Source organism: Peromyscus leucopus, chromosome 12 (assembly GCF_004664715.2).
Source record: "Peromyscus leucopus breed LL Stock chromosome 12, UCI_PerLeu_2.1, whole genome shotgun sequence".
Lineage (NCBI taxonomy): Eukaryota > Metazoa > Chordata > Mammalia > Rodentia > Cricetidae > Peromyscus > Peromyscus leucopus.
Window position 1 is genome coordinate 27,529,723 of NC_051073.1, and position 22,593 is coordinate 27,552,315.

A 22,593-nucleotide genomic window follows, 5' to 3' on the forward strand; every position below is an offset into this window, starting at 1 on the left:
AAACCGGAGAAATTAAGGAAGAGTCAGCTATGGAATGCACCCTTTCAGAACTATATGTAAATAGGCCTGGTAGTAAGTAAGTAAGACAGTGAGTTTGGAGCCAGCTTGAGCTACATGCCAAAGCCTTATCAAGAAAGAAACAAACAAAAAGGAAGGAGGAACATACCTTCAATTTGGATCCATGAGGTATCGGAGATTTATTCTGCTTGGGTGGGATAGACAGCTCCCATTTTCCATATTCTAGTTTTTTATATGGGTGAGAAAATGGATTCCAGCCATCTAAATAATAAAGATCATGTAATAAATAACTTGATAGGATTAGGAGTTTAGTAAAACACACTGCTTACCTATGAAAATTACATTACTTTAAAAAGCATACTTTCTAATATAATAACGTTTTATATGAGCTACTTAGAAAAATGGAGGATAGTTCAAAATGTGTAAGAAATGCTTTTCTGAGCTAGGAAGAAGTGTAAAGAGTGAAGGTGTTTGCCACCAAGTCTAATGGTGAGAATTCACACACATACATGCACATATGCACACACGCATGCACTCATGTATGCACGCTCCTAAATACAATAAATAAACAAAAGAAAGGTTCTGAAAATATGACTTTGGTCTCCAAAAATTAAACAGATATTTTAACATTTTCAAATATAGTTTTAATCCTTAATTGATTTATTAGTAAATACACTGTTTTAAAAATGTCATTTAAAGAAACATCAACAAGAAAATTCTAGTCTATTTAATAAGATCCATGCCATGTTGATAAAAAAAAATGATTGCAACAACATATATGCCCAAATTCATAAAAATATGAATGAGTTCAATTAAAATATAAAGAAATGCCTCAAGGAAGAAAGGTAGAAAGTTAATTTCGCATATGGATTAATGTGACACTATGCTGCAGATGAGGAGAAAATCTCCACAGAATAGAGGTCAACCCTTGCATACACGGAAGCAACATTGATACAATCCTTAGCCAGAGGTGTAAAAGTAACCAGTTTTGCTCATAAGAGAAATGGATCAATACCTACTAACACACCCCTAATCATTCCAACATGTGGTATTTTCACATCTGACAAACACAACTATAGAATACCTAAAATGAAAGCAAACCAATAAAGGTGTTTATAACCTTGGGATACTTAATGAGGATTATTTTCAAGTGAGGCATCTACCAAAAAGTAATTAATTCACTAGCTAATTAATTGAAGTGTTAAAGTAAAGAATGAAAAAAAAAAAAAACAAAAACATGGACTGCAAAATTTAATCACTAAAACAAGTGTATCTCCACAGCAGTTAGACTAACAATGCAATCTAACACCTGTATGAATTCATTTCAGGAACAGCACAGAAACATGTGAAAAACATCACTCAAGGAACAAAGCAAACAAACCAACAGATAAGTAGGCTAAGAAAATATTCAGAGGAAGAACTCTGAATGGCCAGTAGACGTGAGCAATAAGACACAAGCTGACTTAGATCTTGGATTCAGCGACTCATTGCTACTCACTGGCTTGGCAAAAATGAAAGGTTCAGAATATCAAACACCCAGTAAGGTCATAAAACAACACTACTACAGAGGGTATAAATGACTGACAGTAACTTGGCACTGAAGTTATGCTAACCCAATGGTCCAACAAGTCTATTCCCAGACAACGGCCTAGACAAATTCTCCTAAGTGAATACAAGAGACTATTTAGAACTGATCGCTGAAGATTTCATTGCAAAAGCAACAAATAATAAGCAACCAAACTTTAAAGAAGCTACGGAATAAGCAAAATATGTAGCTGGGAGAATTAAACAATGAGATATCATAGAAAGATATAACGGGGATGCATCAGAGTGGATAAATATGAAACTGAAAAGCTGATTTTAAAGGGGAACAGAAAATTATCACTTACACCAAGCTCCAGAAATATGTAGAAAGTAACGGACAGAGACATGTGTATGTTGTAAAACTATTAAAACTGAAATGAAAATGTGAAATAACATCTACAATGATTTTCTCTAAGATAGGAAAAAAATTAAATATACACAGGGCAGAGAAACAAATGAAACCAGACAGGCAAAATATTTATAATATTGAAGCCAGCTGTATAAATATAGGACTTCTCTATCTTTCCAGGATTAGAAAAGTACCACAATGAAAACTCATGTCAGGTCTCTGTGCAGAAATAACTGTCCAAATATCTTTCTTCACCATCAATTATAAAGTGATATTGTCAGGCCAAGGGCATCAGATCTTAACATGTTTATGATTCCAAATATACATTACCAAGATACATTCTGGGTTGGCAGTTTCAATTCATACTCCCACTAGCCACACAGAGGAATGTTCAACTACCCATATCCTGAGCAACACCAGGGATTATCATTTTAATAACAAGACATGCCTGTCTTGCTCAGCCAGGGTTCACTAAAAGAATTAAGCGCTAGTACCCTAAGGAACCCCAGCATGCAATAAATAAACTCCTCTTTAATGCATCAAGAATAGAACTTGTTATACACCATCCTTGGGAGAATTGAGAAAACAAACACTCAAATAATTTTCTGTGTTCCATAGATCAGATGCACAGCCAGCATGACAGAAGTTTTCTCTCATTATTTTTCTGCCTGTAATGATAACGTTTGATATACACTGTTTTCATTTCTTTTCAAAAATAGGCTGTAATTGGAACACTGATTATTCTCTTTAACCTTATTGTTATTTGGGATAAATTGAGTTGTATTATATTTCCTTTTAAATATCTTTCATTAATTTCTAGTTTTATTGAAATGAAGATAATAATGTGACTTACTTTGAGGTTTAATACAGTAGCAATCAAAGCATTTATTTATTTACCAGCCTATTTACTTTTAGCAGCTGAAGCCATTCAATTTTCTTAGAAGAAATTTTGCAGAGGACTCCAACATGAAACTAAATAAAATAAATCAAAGCAAGGGTGCTCTGCTGGACACATCCTTACATGTCTAGACCACTCTAACCTCCTACCCTCCCATCTGAGCCCAGCAGACAGAACTCAGCTCTTTTGTTTATGTGGCATAAGTGTGTGGTGTGTGCTTGTGTGAGCTTATGTGTGCACATGTGAGTCTGCGTGCACATGCCTATACATATATGCATAAGCCAGAGCAGGACATCAAGTATCTTCCTCAATTGCCTTTGGCTTATTCTCTTGATCCGTGGTCTCTCACTGACAATGAAGGTCAGCTTTTCCACTAGACTGGCTTCCTAGGAAGCTTCTGAGAGCTTCCGGTGCCCACCCTCAACACTGGAAATCGGCATGTTTGGTCATGCCTGGATTTTATGTGGGTGCTGAGGATTTGAACTCAAGTCCCCAAGCTTGCATGGGAAGCTCTCTTACCCACTGAGCCATCTCCACAGCCCAGAATTCCGTTCTTAAAAGCTGAGGTTGTTAGTGGAGGGTTAAGGACTCCAGGGCTTCCCTCTATCCATGTTAGCATGTCTATTGCTGCTGCCCATGTTCGGCTCATGTTGAAGCAGTCATGTTAGTGAGGTTTTGTGGGTGTAGCTTCTGATACTCCTAGAAGACCGAATTTCACAGCAACTCTCTGATCCTCAGAGAACTATGGGCAACTAAGGAATGCTGAGACTTGGAGAAATATTCTTCCTCAAGGAACAGCACACCAAATGGTTACCTACTACCAAATGGTTAGCCCAGAAAATACAGAAGTAACAGACTAGGCTAGTTGCATTTCTGTATTTAAAAGAATGTTGTATGTAGCAACAATCAATGAAAAGAAGTGATCAGTTTGAAAGAAAGCAAAGAAGGGTGTATGGAAGGTTTGAGGGAGGAAAGGAAAGGTGGAAATCATGAAATTATACTATAATCTCAAAAATAAAAGAAATACTTTTAAAAAAAAATGAGACTCTAATGGTGGTTACTAGAAGCTGTTCTGTAGGTGGGAGGCAACAGAATGAAATAAGAAAAAGTTTGATCCACAGATATAGTTGTAAGTGCTTGGGGGAACCATGACACTATAGGTTACAGCGTATGTACACAAAGTGAGTATAAATAACAATAATGAATCTATATTTCAGGAAGCTAGAGAAAATGATTCTAAGTTTTTTCACTTAAAAATGATTAATATTTGAGAAGTCAGATACAAGTAATGAGATTTCCACATTGCACATTGTATACCTATATCAAACAATTTAATGTTACCCCATTAGAATGTGCATTTTTATGTTTTTACATATTAGCTAAAGGATATGGTTAAATACACATTTTAGAGTATAGAGGAAAGCTCTGATGCTCATGTCTGAAAGCAGGAAGCTGTAAGTGAGATAAGCTGTAATCTGTAGTCAGATAGCATTCAACGCAGCACTAGAATTTGAAGTATTCCAGTATATGATCATTTCTGATGTTCCATAGATCCTTGAAAATAAGTAACAGTATTTCCACTATATTATTATTTTATTTTTATTTACTTTCTCTTCTGACACACTCTAAGTACCTTAATTTATATGATGGCAATTTAGACCAAAAATCTACCCAATTTCAAATAATTCTTGTCAGCTAGATGTGGAGAGATAAAATACTGTTTAAGACCTAAGGATAATAACACTTTTCTTTGCTATGACTTATTCTGTGGCATTGAACTCTGCCTTTTTTAGACGTTGTTATGAACTGAATGTCTACGTCTCTCCAAAGTGTTATGCTGGGATGCCACCTCCAAGATCACAGCATTAGGAAGAGAGACCTTTGGAAGAGGTTTGGGTCCTGAGGGGAGAACCCCAGTAAACAAGATTAGTACCCACATAAAAGCGATTTCAGAGAGTGTGCTAACTTGTTTACTTTCTGGTACAGAGCATACATGGAGAAATCAAACTATCTTAAACCCAGAAGTGGGTCCTCATCAGGTTCCAACCTTGCCAATGTTAGGCTTTAAGCCTTCAGATCTGCGAGAAATGCGCTTCTCTTGCTTATAAGCTGCCCTGGCACTGGCATTTCATAACTGCAGCCCAAACTGAAACACGTGCTTTGGGTTTGGGCCTGAATTTGATCAGCCTTCTCTTGTCAGGGACAGTAGATACAAGGTAGAAAACTAATGGTTAAATTGGAAGAGATGTGCTGTTTGCTTGGGAAGAGCATGTTAAATAACAAAGTAGAAAAAAGAAGACTATGGGAGATGGTGCTCATGACACATACAGCAATCACCAGGCAGCCAAAGGTACCCTCTAGCCTGGAATGGCTCTGCAGTTTATTTTCACTGATCAGAATAAGGAACTCTGTCTCAACAAGCTAATCAACATGTGGAGTCCATTGGCTGGCTCTCCATAGACAAGGTAAATTCTAGTGTTGTTACAAGCTCTACCAGTGCTGCTTGCAAATTAACTGATTTATGGTTTACTAATATTAGAATGGATGTGAATGTGAGATTTTTCTCTATAACCTGAAACACATGTGTCATCTAATCAGGCACGACTTGAACCATACCCCATATGCAGACATGGGAGGGTTCATAGTGATCAACAAATAGAATACACAGGCCTCCTCCTTATCCTATGGCCAGTTATAAAACTGTAACAATGAAGTGTTTTTCTGTAATGACTAGGAAATAAGACAGAAATGAATATATATTTATTGTCAGTTCAGGTTTTACAACGATAACTAATAACATTCAATAAGGAAAGAATATTTGTTTTAACCAACTGTGAATACTAGACCTCCATATACAGAAAAACAAACTTCAGCCCGTATCTTAAAACATATATGAAATTAGCTCAAAATGGATCCTAGAAATAGGCTTAGGAACCATAAAATATTTCAAGTAAAACTAAGGTTAAATTAGGTATATTTCTGTGACCTTAGTTCTTTAATACAATACTAGATATAGATGGAACAAAAGAAAAAAATGATAAATCACACTTGTCACAATAAAAAAATGGGTAGACAAAAGACACTATCAAGAAAATGAAACAGCAACTTTAAAAGGGAAGAAAATAATTGGAAATCACTATAAGAGATAGTTACTTAAGTCTTGAATATCTAAATAATATTTACAATTTAATTACTAAAATACATTTTTCAGAGCAAGCAAATGATTTAATAGATGTGTTCACAATAGCAATGTCCATCAGACACACCAAAGGATGTTCAATGCCATAAGTCATGGGAATATAAAAATCATAATGAGATGCTGTGCTCACAGAGGGGAAGGCTGCGGTGAAAACAATAGACACAAAGCAAAATGGAGGGTGTGAAGACACCTGAAACCTCAAACATTGCTACTTAAAATGCAAAGCCATGTGACTGCTTTGGAAAACTGACTAGTGTTAGCCCTGTACCCAGGAATTCAACTCAAACTTGTATATCCAAATTAAATCAAACCATATTGTGCTGAACAGTTTTTTGTCAACTTCATACAAGCTGGAGTCATCTTGGAAGAGTGAGCCTCAGATTAGGAATTACCTCCATCAGACTGGACTGTGGGCAGTTCTATGGGGCATTTGGTTTTTCGATAGATGACTAATATGGAAGGAACCAAACCACTCTAGGCAGCGCCACCCCTGAGCAGGTGGCACCAGGTTGTATAAGAAAACAACCTGAGAAAGCCAGGAGGACCAAGCCAGTAAGTGATGCCCTTTATGGTCTCTGCTCCTGTTCCTCTCTGCTTGAGTTGGTCCCTTGGCTTCGCGCAATGATAGGCTATGATGAGGACATATAAACCAAATTAATCCCTTCTTGCCCCGGTTGCTTTTGGTCATGGTGTTTATCACAGCAATAGAAAGACAGCAAGAACACAGAAGTCCACACAAAGCCTTGCATGTATAGTGTTCATCTGCAATATAATTCACAGTAATCAAAAAGGAAACACTATCCAAACGTCTAAGTAATCAACAGAGAAAATGCTTTGTGTTCATATAATAAAGGAGTTGGTCATACAGAAGAATGGCATACTAATACACAGTATAATGTAGAATTCTACGAACACAACTAATATTAAGGGAATGAAGCCCCAAAACATGCATATTACGCATTTTTATACAAAATATTGATAGTAGTCAAATTTAAGGCAAAAATCTATATTGTTGTTGCCTGGGACGGTGACAACTATAAATGACACTAGAGTGCATACAGAGTTTCTTTTCAAGTAAAGAAAATGTTTCAAAACTGAAAGCGGTGATTATTAAACGAGCCAGTTTTTAATTATACTAAAAATGAGAGAACTGCATACTTTAAATTGGTAAAATGCATGCTGCAAGAATTATCTCATACTGAAAAAAAAATCTCAATAAAACTGTTAAAAATAATTCAAAAACAAAGCTCAGGTAGCCTTTGTTTGTTTTCATTGATCTTTGCCTTGGACTCAAATCAAGTTCTGTCAGAGATATTGTAAAGGAAAAGGCCACATGGGGAGACATATAAAAATTTAACAGGAAGAAGATAGCTTGGTCAATAGGGAGAATAAAAAGTCAAGTTTGATGGCTAGAGATGTCTTTGAAGAGAAATGACTAAAAGTTTAAAGGCTTGCCAAGGTAGAGCAATTTGAGAACTTCGAGCTGGAGAGAGCAGACAGTTTGCACCAATAATAAATTATATATATATATATATATATATATATATGAAACCATCTTTCCATTTAGAGCCCAAATGAGCCGGTTTGGGGTTCAAACTGGGAGACCCACTCTTAGGAGTCTGAAATAAGATTGCTGAGAAGCTGGGATTGCCTCAGCTATAGAGTGAGGTTCAAGCTAACCTGCACTACCAAGCAAAAAGGTCTTATCTCAAAAAAAAAAAGAATGAATGAATGAATGAAAGAAAACAAGCAACCAACAAAAATCTAATACCTGCAAAAATACACTGAAAGCTGAGTAACAGGGTAAATGTCAAGAGAGAGAGAGAGAGAGAGAGAGAGAGAGAGAGAGAGAGAGAGAGAGAAACACAACAATATGTAGATCCAGGACGGTAAAGAAAGAGAAGTTACATGGTCATGTTTCTTATGCAAATAAACATTGTTAATGGGGTCAGGATAACAGAGCTGGCAAAATAAAAAATACTATTTTTTTTTACGACTTGAGCAGAGGCTGAATCTGTGTTAGACCTAATACTACAAGAACAGAGTTGTATTGTGATGAAAGAAATAATGAAATTATCACAACAGCAGGAAGTAGGAGGATCTGGTGGAAATGACTGCAGCAGCAGTAGTTATGGATTCTCCTTAGTGCTTGACATTCAATATCTGATTCAATTATCTCACAAGGCCCATACAGTATTAGAATTTTCATTTGACGGATAATGAAGCAGGCTCAAAGAGCGAGGGTCGCAAAGCTCAAGTCTCAGAGCTACTAACAAAGGCAGGGTTTGAGTCAAGTTAGCCTGACTCCTGCTTCGGTCTGTCTCTTCTTACACGCTGGCACACATAAACCCTCTAGATCAGGCAGTACCTGTCTCCATCAGAAATGCAGAAAACATCTGTCTTAGTCAACTTGGGGTACAGCAACAGATACTTAAATAATAAACTGGTTTTGCCCCCTCACAGCCCTAGAAGCCAGGCACCTAGAAAACGGAGCAAGCATGCCAAGCTCCTGATTAGGGTTTTCCTCCAACTAGCAGAGGTATCTTCATGTTGTATTTTCATAGGATAGAGAGAAGTCTTCTCTCATGAGTCTGTGGCTTGTAAGACAATCCTTCCATTCCAGGGGACTCTCCCCTCAAGGTCTAACTACAATCCAGAGGCTCCGCCTCCAAACACCCTCACCTTGGACATTCAGGAAACACAGGAACTGTAGAGCAACACAATGCTCAGCCCTTAGCAGGCTCTGAACTGGATTTTGCAGTTGCACAATCAGTTCCTTGACTTAGAACCTTACACTTTCGGAAACACATTTTGCATGTAGATTTTTGTGTGTTGCTGTTTTGTTTGTTTGTTTGTTTTTCTGTTTTGCCTTTTGCTTGTTTGTTTTTGCTTTAGTACAAAAGCCTTATCCTCCATGTCTGCTTGCTGTAGCTGCTGTACCAGCTTCAACAGTTCAAGTCTAAAATCACAGGTGATGGGGGGGGGTGGCTGCCAAGATGAGTCACCATTCTTAGCTAAGTGGCTGACAGATCTGTTATTTAGGCTTCTCCCTGGAATGTCAACCTCAAATTCTTCCCATGCTGGTTTATTTTTGTGTGAGGTGATCTCATATCCCCCAGGCCAACTTTGAGATCTATGTTACTGAGGGTGAATCTGGACTCCTTTTCCTCCCGCAACTATTTTCTGAGTGCTAGGAATACAGGCATGCCTGTGCCACCATGCCTATCTTCCAGCTGAAATCTAACAAGTTTTGTTACTGACAAGGAATCCAGCTCTAATCTTGACACACGGCCTTATGGGATATAATCAGAAAATAGAAAAGAAGAACAGAGGGGAAGGAGGAAAACTGGGATACAAGGGAGGGAAAACGAAAGACAGAGGGAGACTGTCAGACAGAAACAGATTCAGAGAAAGACAGAGCGAGGAGACAGAGACAAGCAGAGAGAAGACTGAATAGTTCATTCAATCCTTTTGGGCAGATTTCAGTCTGTCTCAAGCAATAAGCAAAAATACCTGCAGAAGACAGGAGTTTATTATTCCAGAAGAAAACTGGATTGTTAGAAGAAACTAAGTCGCTCAGATTGACAGCCATCTATGTCCAGGACCTACCGCTCCTTCCGTTTCCTGCACACCTGCAGAAGTGACTGTTTCTCAATTCACCACAGTTTTTTTTTTTTTTTCTTCTTTTGTTTTTATTTTGACTTTGAAACAGGATCTCACAAGGCACATGGAAGATGCCTTTTTTGAAAGATTAGCCAAGGAGGCCCATGATCCACTGGTCTTTACCTCCCAGTGCTTGGATGATGGATATGCACCATGCTTGGCTTTTAATGTGGGTACTGGGGATCTGAACTCAGGTTCTCATACTTGCACAGAAAACACTTTGCCCACTCAGCCATCTTCCCAGCCTCGGGTTTTTATTTTATTTTATTTTGCCTTTTCTTTAAGGATAATTCCTGGCTTGTATTTTCTCCTCTTACTTTTTTCAGTTATTTTTTGATGTTCTGAAGATTCTGAGGATTCTAACTCAGTCTTTTAGTTTTCATCATTCAAATACAGTGTATTGGTATATTTACTGAAACACCATCAATAACCATGAAGCGAACTTTTCTTCATATCCAAATCTTCAGCACTGACAGCCCAGTTTCTTGAATTCTTCCTCCTTTCTTCAGATTAGTTCAGCACCTAAAATGTCCCTGGCTAAATTCATGATGATTTTCCAGATTTCCAACCCAGTTATTATTCTCAGATTTCTCCTTTGGCCAGTCCTCCTCAGGCTTCAGGAACCTACTCAAGTCCTTGCTCTGAAGCCATAACCATGAAGACACGAATAGAGGAGAAGGAATGTACCTGCAAGCTATTTCAATTAGAATGGATAAGAGGTAGTGTATTCTTAGTAGAGTTGACGACAGGAGATACCACCCTTTAGCCTCTGCAGACATCCCCACACGTGTACACATACACACAGAGATGTGTGTAAATATGGAATAAAAATAAATCTTTGGGGGGAGAAAATGACAGAACTGAAGGAGGGGACAGCCTTTTCTTTTCAAGATATATTTGAGGGAGGAGAGATATGGCGATGCTGTACGGGGAAGTGGGAAGCAGCACTGAGGGGCCTCACAGAAAGAGGAAATAAACGCAGATTTACAGTTAAAGATGGAAGGTGAAAAGTTAAGATATTGCTCTGTAACATCGTTTTTTTTCTATTATCTTTTATAAGCATGTATAAATACAGACAACTTTGGGGGGGTGGCACTTGGCGGCAGAAATGTGGCCTTTCTTTCAGCTGCCTTCTGTTTTATCTGAGAAGTCAAAGTACTGGGCTACAAGAGAACAAAGATGCAGTAAAATAAGGGAAGCATTCAGGAGAGAGTGAGAGAACTAAAATAGATATATAGAGTAAAGAAAGTGGAGTCAGAAGGGTGCGATCGAGTTCTGTGCAGTTGACAACCATGAATCTGTACTAGAGAAGCAGCACCTCAGAAGGCCATGTGATTTTGCCCCACAGTCCCAGAAGAAAAATCACATAGTCTGATGTCTGCAATGCTACAGATCTGTAGAGCGGGAATGGTAGACAGTGCAGGTGAAAAAGACATGAAACCTTCAAGAGCTAAGTAAGAGGTCTACATGGGACCAAAGAAAAGCAGTCAGTAGTCATGACACAGAATATTGGGGATCTAGAGGTCTCAGCAGCTGGAACTAAATGGGGTCAGAGAGTTTAAAACAAACAAAGTAACAAACAAAAACAACAACAAAATGCCAGTCTACTTATGGTTCTGTTTTTCAAAATAAATCTTGATAAAGGTTTCCATTAAGTAACAATAGCTGGGGTTACCTGCACAAGACCTGCATAAGGTCAAACCAGGCAAAACGTCAGCATAGATGGGGGATGAATTCTTCAAGCCCCATCCTTCGCTGAGGGCTATCAGCACTTGGCAGATGCTAAGGAATAGAAAAATCATTCTTTTTGTGATGATAGTCTCAATGGCCAGTTTCTCACCCTCCTGTGGCTGGTTCACACACATGGAAAGCACTAATTGATCTTAGTAGATTTAAAAGAAAGAAGGAGAGAGAGAGAGAGAGAGAGAGAGAGAGAGAGAGAGAGAGAGAGAGAGAGAGAGAGAGAGAGAGAGAGAGAAAACAGACATGAACTTGAGAGGGGGGCATGTTGGGGATTATGGGGAGTTAAAAAAGTGTATTGAGGGTTTGATGTGGTCATATTTCATTAATATAGCTGTATGAAATTCTTAAGAAGAAAATTATAATTTAAAAAAAAGGATTTGTAACATTTTTTTCAAATGTTCACTAGCAGCCTCGCCTCTCATCAAAACCATCTCAAGTGTTATTCTATCTCCTTCATCTCCTTTTATTAGACCTATAAAACCCACAGTTTCTCTCACCGATACACAGATTTATGAGTGACAAGTGAACACACACCATTGTCATAAGCTTAATTGTGGAATATTGTGTACTACAACACACTGCTGTAAAACCATGGCTAGACCTAACTTGAGCATCAAGTGTGGAGTGACCGCTCTCTAGCTGAACTCCCCAGAAACAGCCTGAGCTGCTCCAGGAATGTTTTAGTTCTTACATAAGTTATATAAATTCAGGGAGCTGGGTATATGCATTGTGAGACACACTAAACTTGATATGGGACATTACACATAATTAAATAGTCACCAAGTATTAATAATAAACTTCAAGTTTTTATGCCAAACCAAGACCATATTAACTTAAATATACAGTTGGAAATTTAATAAAAAGCAGAACTAACAAAAAAAACCTCAATTTTAAGATTTATAGGTTTTCATAAAGGGTATTGTCCTTATACATAAATATTATATAAATTATTGGTATATTTATCTAATGATGTAAATTATCTAAAAATATAAAATGTTGGTGGTTATGTTTGTTAAACTTTTCTAATTAATCTGAATCCTTATCAAATATTATAGCAAAAAATAGCAAGACCACACTAACTTAAAAACTGCATGGCTTAAGTGTATTTATTTGTCTTTTAAGATAGATTCTTAATATTTATCATATTTTTAATCCCAAAATAGCATATATAATATATAGAATTTATATAATCTGTATAAATTTGATATATATTATTCATGAATATAAATTATAATCATTCAAAATACTATTTCCACTCAACAAAGCAATCTTCTAAAATGCTCAACAAGCTATTTAGAGATGCATAAAATGGCTAATTGTCTATATATAAACACTAATAGCATCTAAAATAGACCTCTATATGTGATTTGTGCATTTGGAACATGTACAGCATGAAATTCATTAGACGATGTTCCTTCATTTCTGAATTCCAAAAGCCAAGAAAAACGAATCCCTTTTAAATGAACCACTGTGTTTATTAGATCCGTGGGGTGTAGGGAAACTTCAATTGCTGCTCTGTGTCACGCTGATAGAGGCAGAAACTCTCAGGTTCAACTTCCCTCTTTGTAGTACAAGTTTCAATTTGGATTTTAAACAGCTCGAGGCCATCATTTTTCACATCTTTTCCCACTCCCATTTCAGAAATCAGAGACTCAATTCCAGGAAAATACTGTCACGTTATGTGCAGGCTTTACATGTTTAAGAATAAAACCAACTGCCATGAAAGGTAACTCCATTAGAGAAATAGTTACACTGTTTACTATTATGGTTTTTAGCTTTTGAGTTGAGAAATATATATATTTAACATAAAATAAGGTAAATAGTCTTATTTTCTGAACTACTGATCAAATTCATAAAGTTCTTACATTTGAAACATAATCATTAACATGTTGTAATTATATCCACCTATTGATATTCTCTCTGCCTGGCCCTGTCCTCTCATCACCATGGTATTAGCCTCCCAGGACTCAGTTGTCATGATATTCTTTGACCATAGCATCAGACTAAGCTGCCTTTAGCTTTTCTTGACCACTGAATGCTACCTACCATACAGGATTATGCATGTTGAGTATTCATTATCTAAAGATGCTTACCACCCTAAGGGCTTCATATTTCTGCTCTTTTCATATTGTGGAGTCTGTACATTAAAAAAAAAATATGTTTGTAATGGGACAGAAGTATAAATATAAAATTCATTTAGATTTTGCTGGACAGTGGTGGTGCACACCTTTAATTCCAGCACTAATAGAGGTATAGGCAGGTGAGTTCAAGGCCAGCCTGGTCGATAGAGTGAGTTCCAGAACAGACAGAGCTACTCAGAGAAACCCTGTCTCAAATAAAAAAAAAAAATTCATTTAGTTTTTATGTATATTTTATTCACTTAATACAGTTTTTAGTAACTTTATTAATAAAATGACATTCCCAGATGTGAAATTTTCTACTTGTAGATGTTGGTGCTCAAGGTTTGAATAATGGAGAACTTCAGATTTGGGACTTGGAGATTAGGAGTGTGCACTCCATAACTGTAATACTCCACTGATGGAATTATTAACGTTGGTTTCCCTGGGCCACCCCTTGTTCCATCCACAGAGCACAGTGGTACCTCTAGAACAATAGGATGTCATTCTCTCTAGTAATCTGTAGACCTGAGCTCTCCAAAGCTATACAAACACTGTGGTGGTTTGAGTGAAAATGGTCCCCAATGGCTTATATATTTGAATACATGGTCCCCAATTGCTGAAACTGTTGGGAGGGAATACGAAGTGTGACCTTATGAGCAGAAGAGTTTCACTGAGGATGCGCATTGAGATTTCAAATGCCCATGCCAGACCAAGTCTACCTCTGTCTCTCCCTCCACCTCTGCCTCTCTGCCTCTGCCTCCTACCTTTGCCTGCTTGTAGATCAGATACAAGTGCTATCCCTACCTGTCTGCTGCCCTGATGATCAAGGACTCTACCCTCTGAACTATAAGCAAGCTTCCAATTTTTCTTTTATAAGTTGCCTTGGCCATGATGTTTTGTCCCAGGAATAGGAAGGTCACTAAGACACTGTGTTAACCACCAACTACTACAAATAGAAGCTTCTGTCATCAGGGTTGAAAGATGCACTGACCTATGTGTATAGTGATGAGTCATTTAATACTACATCCACTTAGCAGCATAATAGGTTCTCCTCTAGGGCTTCTGACCTGTCTAGTCTAGCTTTTGGCATGATAATGGTACCAAATATGGGTTTTATATCATGTAATAAGACTTAAATTCAATCAGAAAGTGTTTGTTTACTCCTAGGATGTTCATGTGACTATTATACCATTGGGCATGTCTTGTCAAGCAGTCATTATTTTACCTTGTGGGGTTTACACTGGGTATGAATGATGATTACTTTCTCCTCCGATAATTTGCATAACATCTTAAGGTATTATGAAAGCTATCCAAAAGAGATAGTTTCCAGTTCAGAACTAGCTTGACCCTGCTATATTGTATGATACAAATACATGGTATCTTTAGATACAGGGTCTCACTGTTATGTTCTGGAGGGCAACTAATGACATTGGCTGTATCTTGCAATGTTTGAGGGGAATTACAATCTCACCAGCCAATAACTCCAAAAGTATTAACCTGTTCCTAGCAATGGGATTTGTATTTGTTAGCCTCTGGTAACAAATAATGACAGTGTTGTCCTGCAGTATGATAACTCTTCCTATGTGTGTTGTGTGTGTGTGTGTGTGTGTGTGTGTGTGTGTACACATATGTGGAAGCTTCCAAAGTAGTAGAATTCCATGTCTTTTCTAAAAGTCTTCAGTATTAATTGAGAAATAGTTATTTTGTATTAATCTATAATAGTTTATAAGTTACTTTCAAGTCAATAATTAATGTACTAAAAAAAGAACAAACCAAATACTTTACATAACAACAATAGGAAAGATGCTTTGAAGGCATGTGAGGAATTAGTCAGACTCTACCCATTGTGTGTTCAAATATATGAGATAAAAAGCTCATCTGATGACTCCCATGAGAAATGGCTGTCTGTTGGACAATTTTATAACACAGAGAAATTAGGAAGTAGTTTATCCTGTATTCATTTTAACACTTATCTACTTGGACACTCAGAAGCCTCTGCATGTGGAGTAAGGCCTGAGTGCTACAGCTGAAGCTAGAGGCCAACATTGGCATTGTTTCTGTGATGTTAGTTTGTAAACCATGGAGAATATAAGAGTTACAGAATTGTGGACACTTTCATTCAAATTGTAAGGGAAGGGCAGAGAAAGTAGGCAACATGTGACAAGGTGAGGAAACCTTCATTAAGTCCTTCAAAGGGTGATATTTCAAACAAAAAATGCAATGAAGACCCCAGGAAGTTTGAATAGCGGAGTATATAATGTCTACCAAAGAAAGCAGAGAAAACAATCCAAACAACAATGCATGTTGCTGCAGTCAACCCAACACAGGAGTGGCAGGGCAGGTCTAAATGCCTGGGTCTAATATCATCACACCACCATGTGCTACTCCAAGTGCCAGATACCAAGCTACAAGATTTAATGATTGCCCTGTTGGCTTTTGGTCTTACTTTACATTGACCCTTGCTCAGTATCCTATATCTTCCTTTGGGAGTGAGGATGTTTGTGACCAACCATCGCATTTTGAAAGTGTTGTACCTTGTTTTTCACACTACATAGACTCATAGGTAAATCTCATTTTCAGTCTCAGAAAAATCATTAGACTTGAACTCTTGAAAAAATGCTAGAACTGCTGAGACTCTGAGAATACTAAAGATGGACAGAATGCATCTTGTATTATGAACTAAATATGAGATTTTGTAGGGGACCAGTGATGGAAACTGTATGGCTTAAGATGTATTTGGGATTCATACTGACAGAGATTGACTTGTGAAGCTTACTTTTGACCATCAACTTTACTAAATTATTGGTAAAGTACACTCTGGGTATCTGTGGTGGTTTGAATAAAAATGGGCCCCAAAGGCTCATAGATTTGAAAGTTTGGTCACCAGGGAGTGGCGTTGGAGAAAATGTGTCAGTGGCAGTGAGCTTCAAGGTTTCAAAAGCCCAAGTCAGGCCCTGTGTCTCTCTCTTCCTGCTGCATGTAGATACAGAGGTAGGACCCTCAGCTTCTCCAGCACCATGTCTGCCTGCATGCTGCCCTGATGCACAAAATGATGGTAATGAACTAAGCCTCTAAAACTGTAACAAACCCCAATTCAATGAATTCTACAAACTGCCTGCCAAGTGTCTCTTGGTGTCCCTTCACCACAACAGAATGAATGCTAAGCAGTATCCTTGTAAGAGTAATAATCAATGATACCTATCTCGAGTAGAAAGACCCACGCTGAATAGCAGTGCAAGAAACTAGTAGACTGGAACACAGATGAATGAAAAAGAAGAAACCTGCTGGTGCAATGACACCCCCCCCCCCCCCACTCCGCCATCTTCCTGGATCCACCAATGGCAGTTACTCTGCTATAACTAACTCTCTTCACTGTGATGGATGAAAACCCTGAAACCATGAGCCAAAATAGGCAATTCCTCACTTCAAGTAATTCCCTCAGGTATTATGACTATCGCCATGGGGAACTAATTAAAACATCCATGTTCAATCCACTGATTACATAGAATAAGAATTAGTAAAACCGATGTAATTGCAGCTGGAAACCTTACTTTTCATCCAAAATATTCACAAGTTATCACCATAAAGGAATTTCTTTCATAATATAGACTGTACAGTTCATAGTATTGATTTAAACTTTGGAAATTTCCAGAAAACAATGTAAAACTAATGCATGAGAAAATGCACACTGAAGGTACTATGGAGAAGCCCCATGCTAAAAGCACTCAGATGCAAACTTTCACCTGATCTTACTAGCAATCAAACACTGTCTATAGCAAGTTCTTCCTGCAAGGCTGATGAAGGAAGTGTGAAACAAAATATAGTACAGATGAGGATAATCCATCTGCTTACAACAATGATTTCCAAAGTTCTATATGCCTAACATGAACATGCTTTCTTCCTAAGCCTCTGAGAGTGAATGGATCTCAATCTTCATTGAGAAAAGATTAACAACTCTCTAATGCTGCAATTACCTTCAGGGTAATGACAGTATATTTACAGGAGATTTCAGCTTGTGATTCCTCATCCTGTGGAGATGAGGAAAATGGAGAACAAATACAGCCTATTTTCTATAGAAGCCATTCCTTTCAGAATGAAATGAAAATTGTGGTGAATAGGCTCAGCTTTTGACAGAGTTTGTTTTGATTTAATATGTACAATTAATCTGAGATACTTTTTGTGCTACTCAGCATGGCCTGACCATAAAAAAAAAAAAATAAAAGTTTTAGTCCCCAAGTTTGATAAAGTACCTAAAGCAAAAGTACGTAAAACAGGAAAGGAGTAAAAGATACAATGGCAACTTCTGATTCAGAACCCTCAGACGGCAGTGGCAAAAATCAGTGAGGAGCTGATTGACAAGAACCACAGGAACCACAGGCCTGATCAGATCGCAGCAGCTATCATCAATCTTATTACAGCTCCGACCCCCTGCTTTTGTCAGATGGGCAAACCGGTGTGGCTTCAGTACCTAGTCAGAACAAGGCAGCCTTGTATCCTGAAATTAGAAGATGCAGGGCCAGGGTTGAAGAAGGTATAAGAAAGAATGGTGGTTTGCTACACACCCTTCTTTATGCACCATTACTTCTTTTAAAGACGTGGGTTAATACGAACATCGAGACTGAACCATAGGGTGTGTCTTAGATAGCCTCACTTCCTCTCTGAAGCCTTAAACCACCTTGGTGTGGCATCGTTTACAAGCTGGCCAATGTATGTGAAGGACATACAGTCTCACATGTATGTTTTTGTACTTTAATAACTTCATTGGTAGTACAGCGTAATTTAAGAAGACTAATATCCATTGGTAAGTGCTAAAACAAGAAGTCAGTCTATTGGTTTAATAAAACTAAAATATTAATATAGATTAGCAGCTATGCCACTGAGATGTAAGGGAAGGGTGTCATTTTGCTGGGTTGTTTTTTTTGTTTTGTTTTGTTTTGGGTTTTTTTTTTTCTTTCAAAATTGGTAAGGCTGGTTACTTTCTCCAGAAGGGAAGTGTAAACTATATCCATCCAATAACTAAGTAACTAAAATTCTTTCAGAAACTTTCTTCATGTGTTCACTATACCATTTCAATTAAAATATACCTTTTGGTGACTAAACTTTATAAAGAATCCATATTAAAGACAAGTCCTGAATACCAGTTAAATATAAACTAATGATAAAATTAATTTAAGATTTTAAACCAACTTCTAACTTAAAGAAAGGTTAAAGCAATCTACTTTTAATTAAATACATCTATAGCTACTTAATTCTAAACCTTAAGGTTTTCGAAACCCAATTTTTCATGGTAAGAATCTTACTAAGACTCGTCTGTATTGAATGGCACTCTTCCACTCCTTCAGCTCTCTGAATCCATTATCTCTCTCATGGGAATGAATGCTTTGCTGTGACTGATGATGAATAAGATATAGAGGACAAATGATGCATTTTTTTCATTTAAAATACTAAAAAGGAAATTCACTTTAGTCTCCTTTCTGCCTAGTTTCATTAAAATCTAAATACAGCTATTCTAAGAGACTTTTTTCCTAACTCAGTTTAGTTGGAGGGAAAGAAAGAAAGAAAGAAAGAAAGAAAGAAAGAAAGAAAGAAAGAAAGAAAGAAAGAAAGAGAGAGAAAGGGAAGTCTCGTGTATCATATAAATCAATTATACATTCTCTAGAAATATAGTACAAAAGCTTATTTTCAAAACTGTGGGCTCAAAAATAAACACGTAATTTATCAGAAACAAACTAATCAACACACTTAAATGGTAACCTGAATGACATACTGTTTGCAAGCCTGACTTTAGAACATGGTTTGGAAAATGTCTTCCAGACTTAGTTGCTTTTCCAGTGCTGTAAGAAGACACATGACCAAAGCAACTTACCAAGGAAAGCATTTAACTGAGGTCTTGCTTACAGTCTCAGAGGATGAGTCCATGAACATTATGACATGAGAGTCAAGAGCACAGCAGCAGGCAACCAGCCACAGCACTGCAGCAGTAGCTGAGAGCTTAATTGTTGAGACAATAGCCCAGAGGTAAGGAAGGGAGGAAGAGAGGGAAGAGGAAGGGAAGAAAGAAGAGAGACAGCACCAGAAAGAAGACAGAGAACTAACTGGGAACAGTGTGGGCTTTGGAAATATCAAAGCCCAACCCCAGTGACACACCTCCTCCAATAAGGCCACACCTCCTAATCCTTCTCAAAAATTTCCACCCTCTGCAGACTAAGCATTCAAATATAAGAGCCTAGGGGAGCCATTTTCCGTCAAATCCCCATATTTCCCAAATTATTTCCTAAATATATCTTAATAAAATTTTATTTTAAAATGTATGTCTTAATCAAAACATTACACACTGATGCTAACAAATACTTAGAATAGGATGAAATTTTCAAAATAATGTTGTTAATATTATATGAGGTTACCATTCATTCACTTTCCTACCAGGTAAGAACATTTTTATTCTCATTTACACTTAAGAATTTCTAATGAATAGTATAGTATCTGGCATACAGATAATAAATACTGATACCTAAGATGAAAAAAATAGAACAATATAGAGGAGAAGCTATTAAATTTTCCATATGCAACTATATTTATAGTTAGAGGATAATTAGAGCATTTAGCTGATAACTTTAAGAAATGGCCATATTTTCAGTTTTTTTTTTTTAACTACAGAAAAAACTAAGACAAAATAAATGTAATAGAATTTATGTAGGGTTCAGATACATAAATATTTTATGTAGATTGCTTAACAATATTTCAGAGACCCAGATAAATTAATATGAAGCCAGTAGTTTGCTTTTGTGGAAGTCTGAAATCCATTCACTTTTCAATATCAGACACTAAGTTAGCTTGAGCAACACAAAGGAAATGTGGAAGAGGGAAGAAGGAAAGAAGGGAGAAAGGGGTGTCACTAAACTTGGGGTCACAGGGTTTGACAACCCATCTTAAATAACCCCACAAAATGGGATAAATTAATATTGAGAAGCAGAGAAGGTAGATTTACACAATAGATCCACATTAGCAAGTGGGATTCCACCCCCCAATTCCATCTTGTGATCCTGACCGAAAGTAGACTCTACATAGAAAGCAAGAAAGATGTGAATAACTAAGGAGTCTGGCCAAGGCGTGGCCTCTCTGGCCACCAAGGTATCAACTCCAAGCTTCTCTCCACCAAAGTCAGACTCTCCTGCAGATCATCACATAAGCTATAAAATCTTTCAACAGGAAGCAAGTGCTCCTCCAGTACAGAAGTCCGTCCTGTGGACATCCAAAAAAGGACGTCAGCCCTTCCTTCTGACGGTAGGACACTCCAGAATCAATTCTAATTTCTTGTGGCCCATTTTTTGAATGATTCTGATAGCCAAAGAGAGAAGTGTCTCTTTAGACTATATTCATTCCTACTAAATGGTCTGGTTACAGAGGAAGCCATCACCAAAAAAACAATTTTCTTCTTTTGAATATATAGTGTAATACCATTTAACTGTGAGGTCACTTCCAAAAACTTAAACTAAGAAATGGCTTTAATGGTCTGCTCTTTTAAATCCCATTCCAGGAATCCTGTAGACAATGCTAGCTAATCTCAAACTCGCCATTCCAGGAACAACGCAGAAGGCACTCTTAGCTTCTTAGACTATTTCAGGCCCCTGGAGCCTGCTTGATCCTGTTTCATACCATTGTCTTGGCATCCAATTTGAGACCCAAATAAATTATTAGAAACATTTACTGAGTCATGCTTTGTCTAATTGAAACTCCTACCCTTGTGGTGGTTTGAGACATGGGCTACCTGCTTATAGGGAGAAAAGTAAGAAAGATCTACTATTGCCTACTGCTGCCAAGAAAGGAGGCTGTTGCTTTGAAAGAAATCTAAGAGGAGCCAGCACTTCAATGTTCCATTCTGCCACTAGTGTCCCCAGTAAACCAACTCCACATATACAGAGATCAAAGGTGCTGGTGGAAAAAAAAAAAAAAAAAAAAAACAAATATAGAGCAGTACAGAGAAGGCTGGGGAAAACTGCACTAGCCAAGGCAATACAAGAGAATTCCAAACATATGTGCTCTCGCGCTCGCACTCGCGCTCTCTCTCTCTCTCTCTCTCTCTCTCTCTCTCTCTCTCTCTCACACACACACACACAACACACACAAAATACCCAATTTTCATGCAGTGTTACTCACAATAAATAAAAGTATAAACTGTCTAAATGTCGATTCACTGAAATAAGTGCATAAACCTATCATTTGTCCACAAAAAGGAATGAATTCCAGGAGATTAGTATATGCCACAAAAAAAAAAAAAAAGAGAGAGAAAAGAAAAAAGGATCTTAAACCTTAATACTAAGTGAAAGAAGTCAGACACAAAAGCACCACATGTTAAATGGGGGAAGAAAGGAAGAATAGCTATGTGGTCTGGGAATGAAATAATAAAGTGCTTGGTAATTAGACTATACTAATATTCATATAACATATTATACATTGTGCTGTACAGTCTTATGTCAACTTGACACACAAATTAGAGTTGTTAGAAAAGAGGAAACCTCAGGTGAGAAAATGTCTCCATACTCTCCAGCTGTAAGGTATTTTCTTCATTAGTGATTGATGGGAGAAGGCCCAACCCATTGTGGGTGGTACCATCCCTGGGTGGGTGGTCCTGGGATAAGAGAGCAGGCTTTGCAAGCCGTGAGGAACAAGCTAGTAAGCAGCACCCCTCTCTGGCCTCTGCATCAGTTACTATTTCCATGTACCTGTCCTGACTGCCTTGATGATGAACAACAATATAGAAGTATAAGCCAAATAAACCCTTTCTTCCCCAACTTGCTTTCTAGTCATGGTGCTTCACTGAGAAAAAAAAAAAAAAAAACAGAAATCCTAACTAAGACATACTGTGAGTGCCAAAGTTATGTTTGCAGATTCTAATTACTGTGCCTAAGGGATCCATGAAACAAAAATGCCTCTAAATTGTAAGCTCCCTGCCCAAGGACAGATGCTTCCTGAGATGCTGGAGACTGTTGTTTATGGGAGATAACAAGTCACATGCTTT

The 22,593-nt window shown here is 37.6% G+C and overlaps 1 protein-coding gene across 1 annotated transcript in view; it reads right to left on the minus strand.

Moving 5' to 3' along the window:
- The window catches only part of Gbe1 (1,4-alpha-glucan branching enzyme 1), a 253,228-nt gene that overhangs the window by 163,154 nt on the left and 67,481 nt on the right, over positions 1-22,593 (minus strand). Inside the window, exon 3 of the mRNA XM_028876721.2 lies at positions 167-279. Within this exon, the coding sequence (XP_028732554.1) occupies positions 167-279 (113 nt within the window). The remainder of the gene's footprint in view (positions 1-166; positions 280-22,593) is intronic.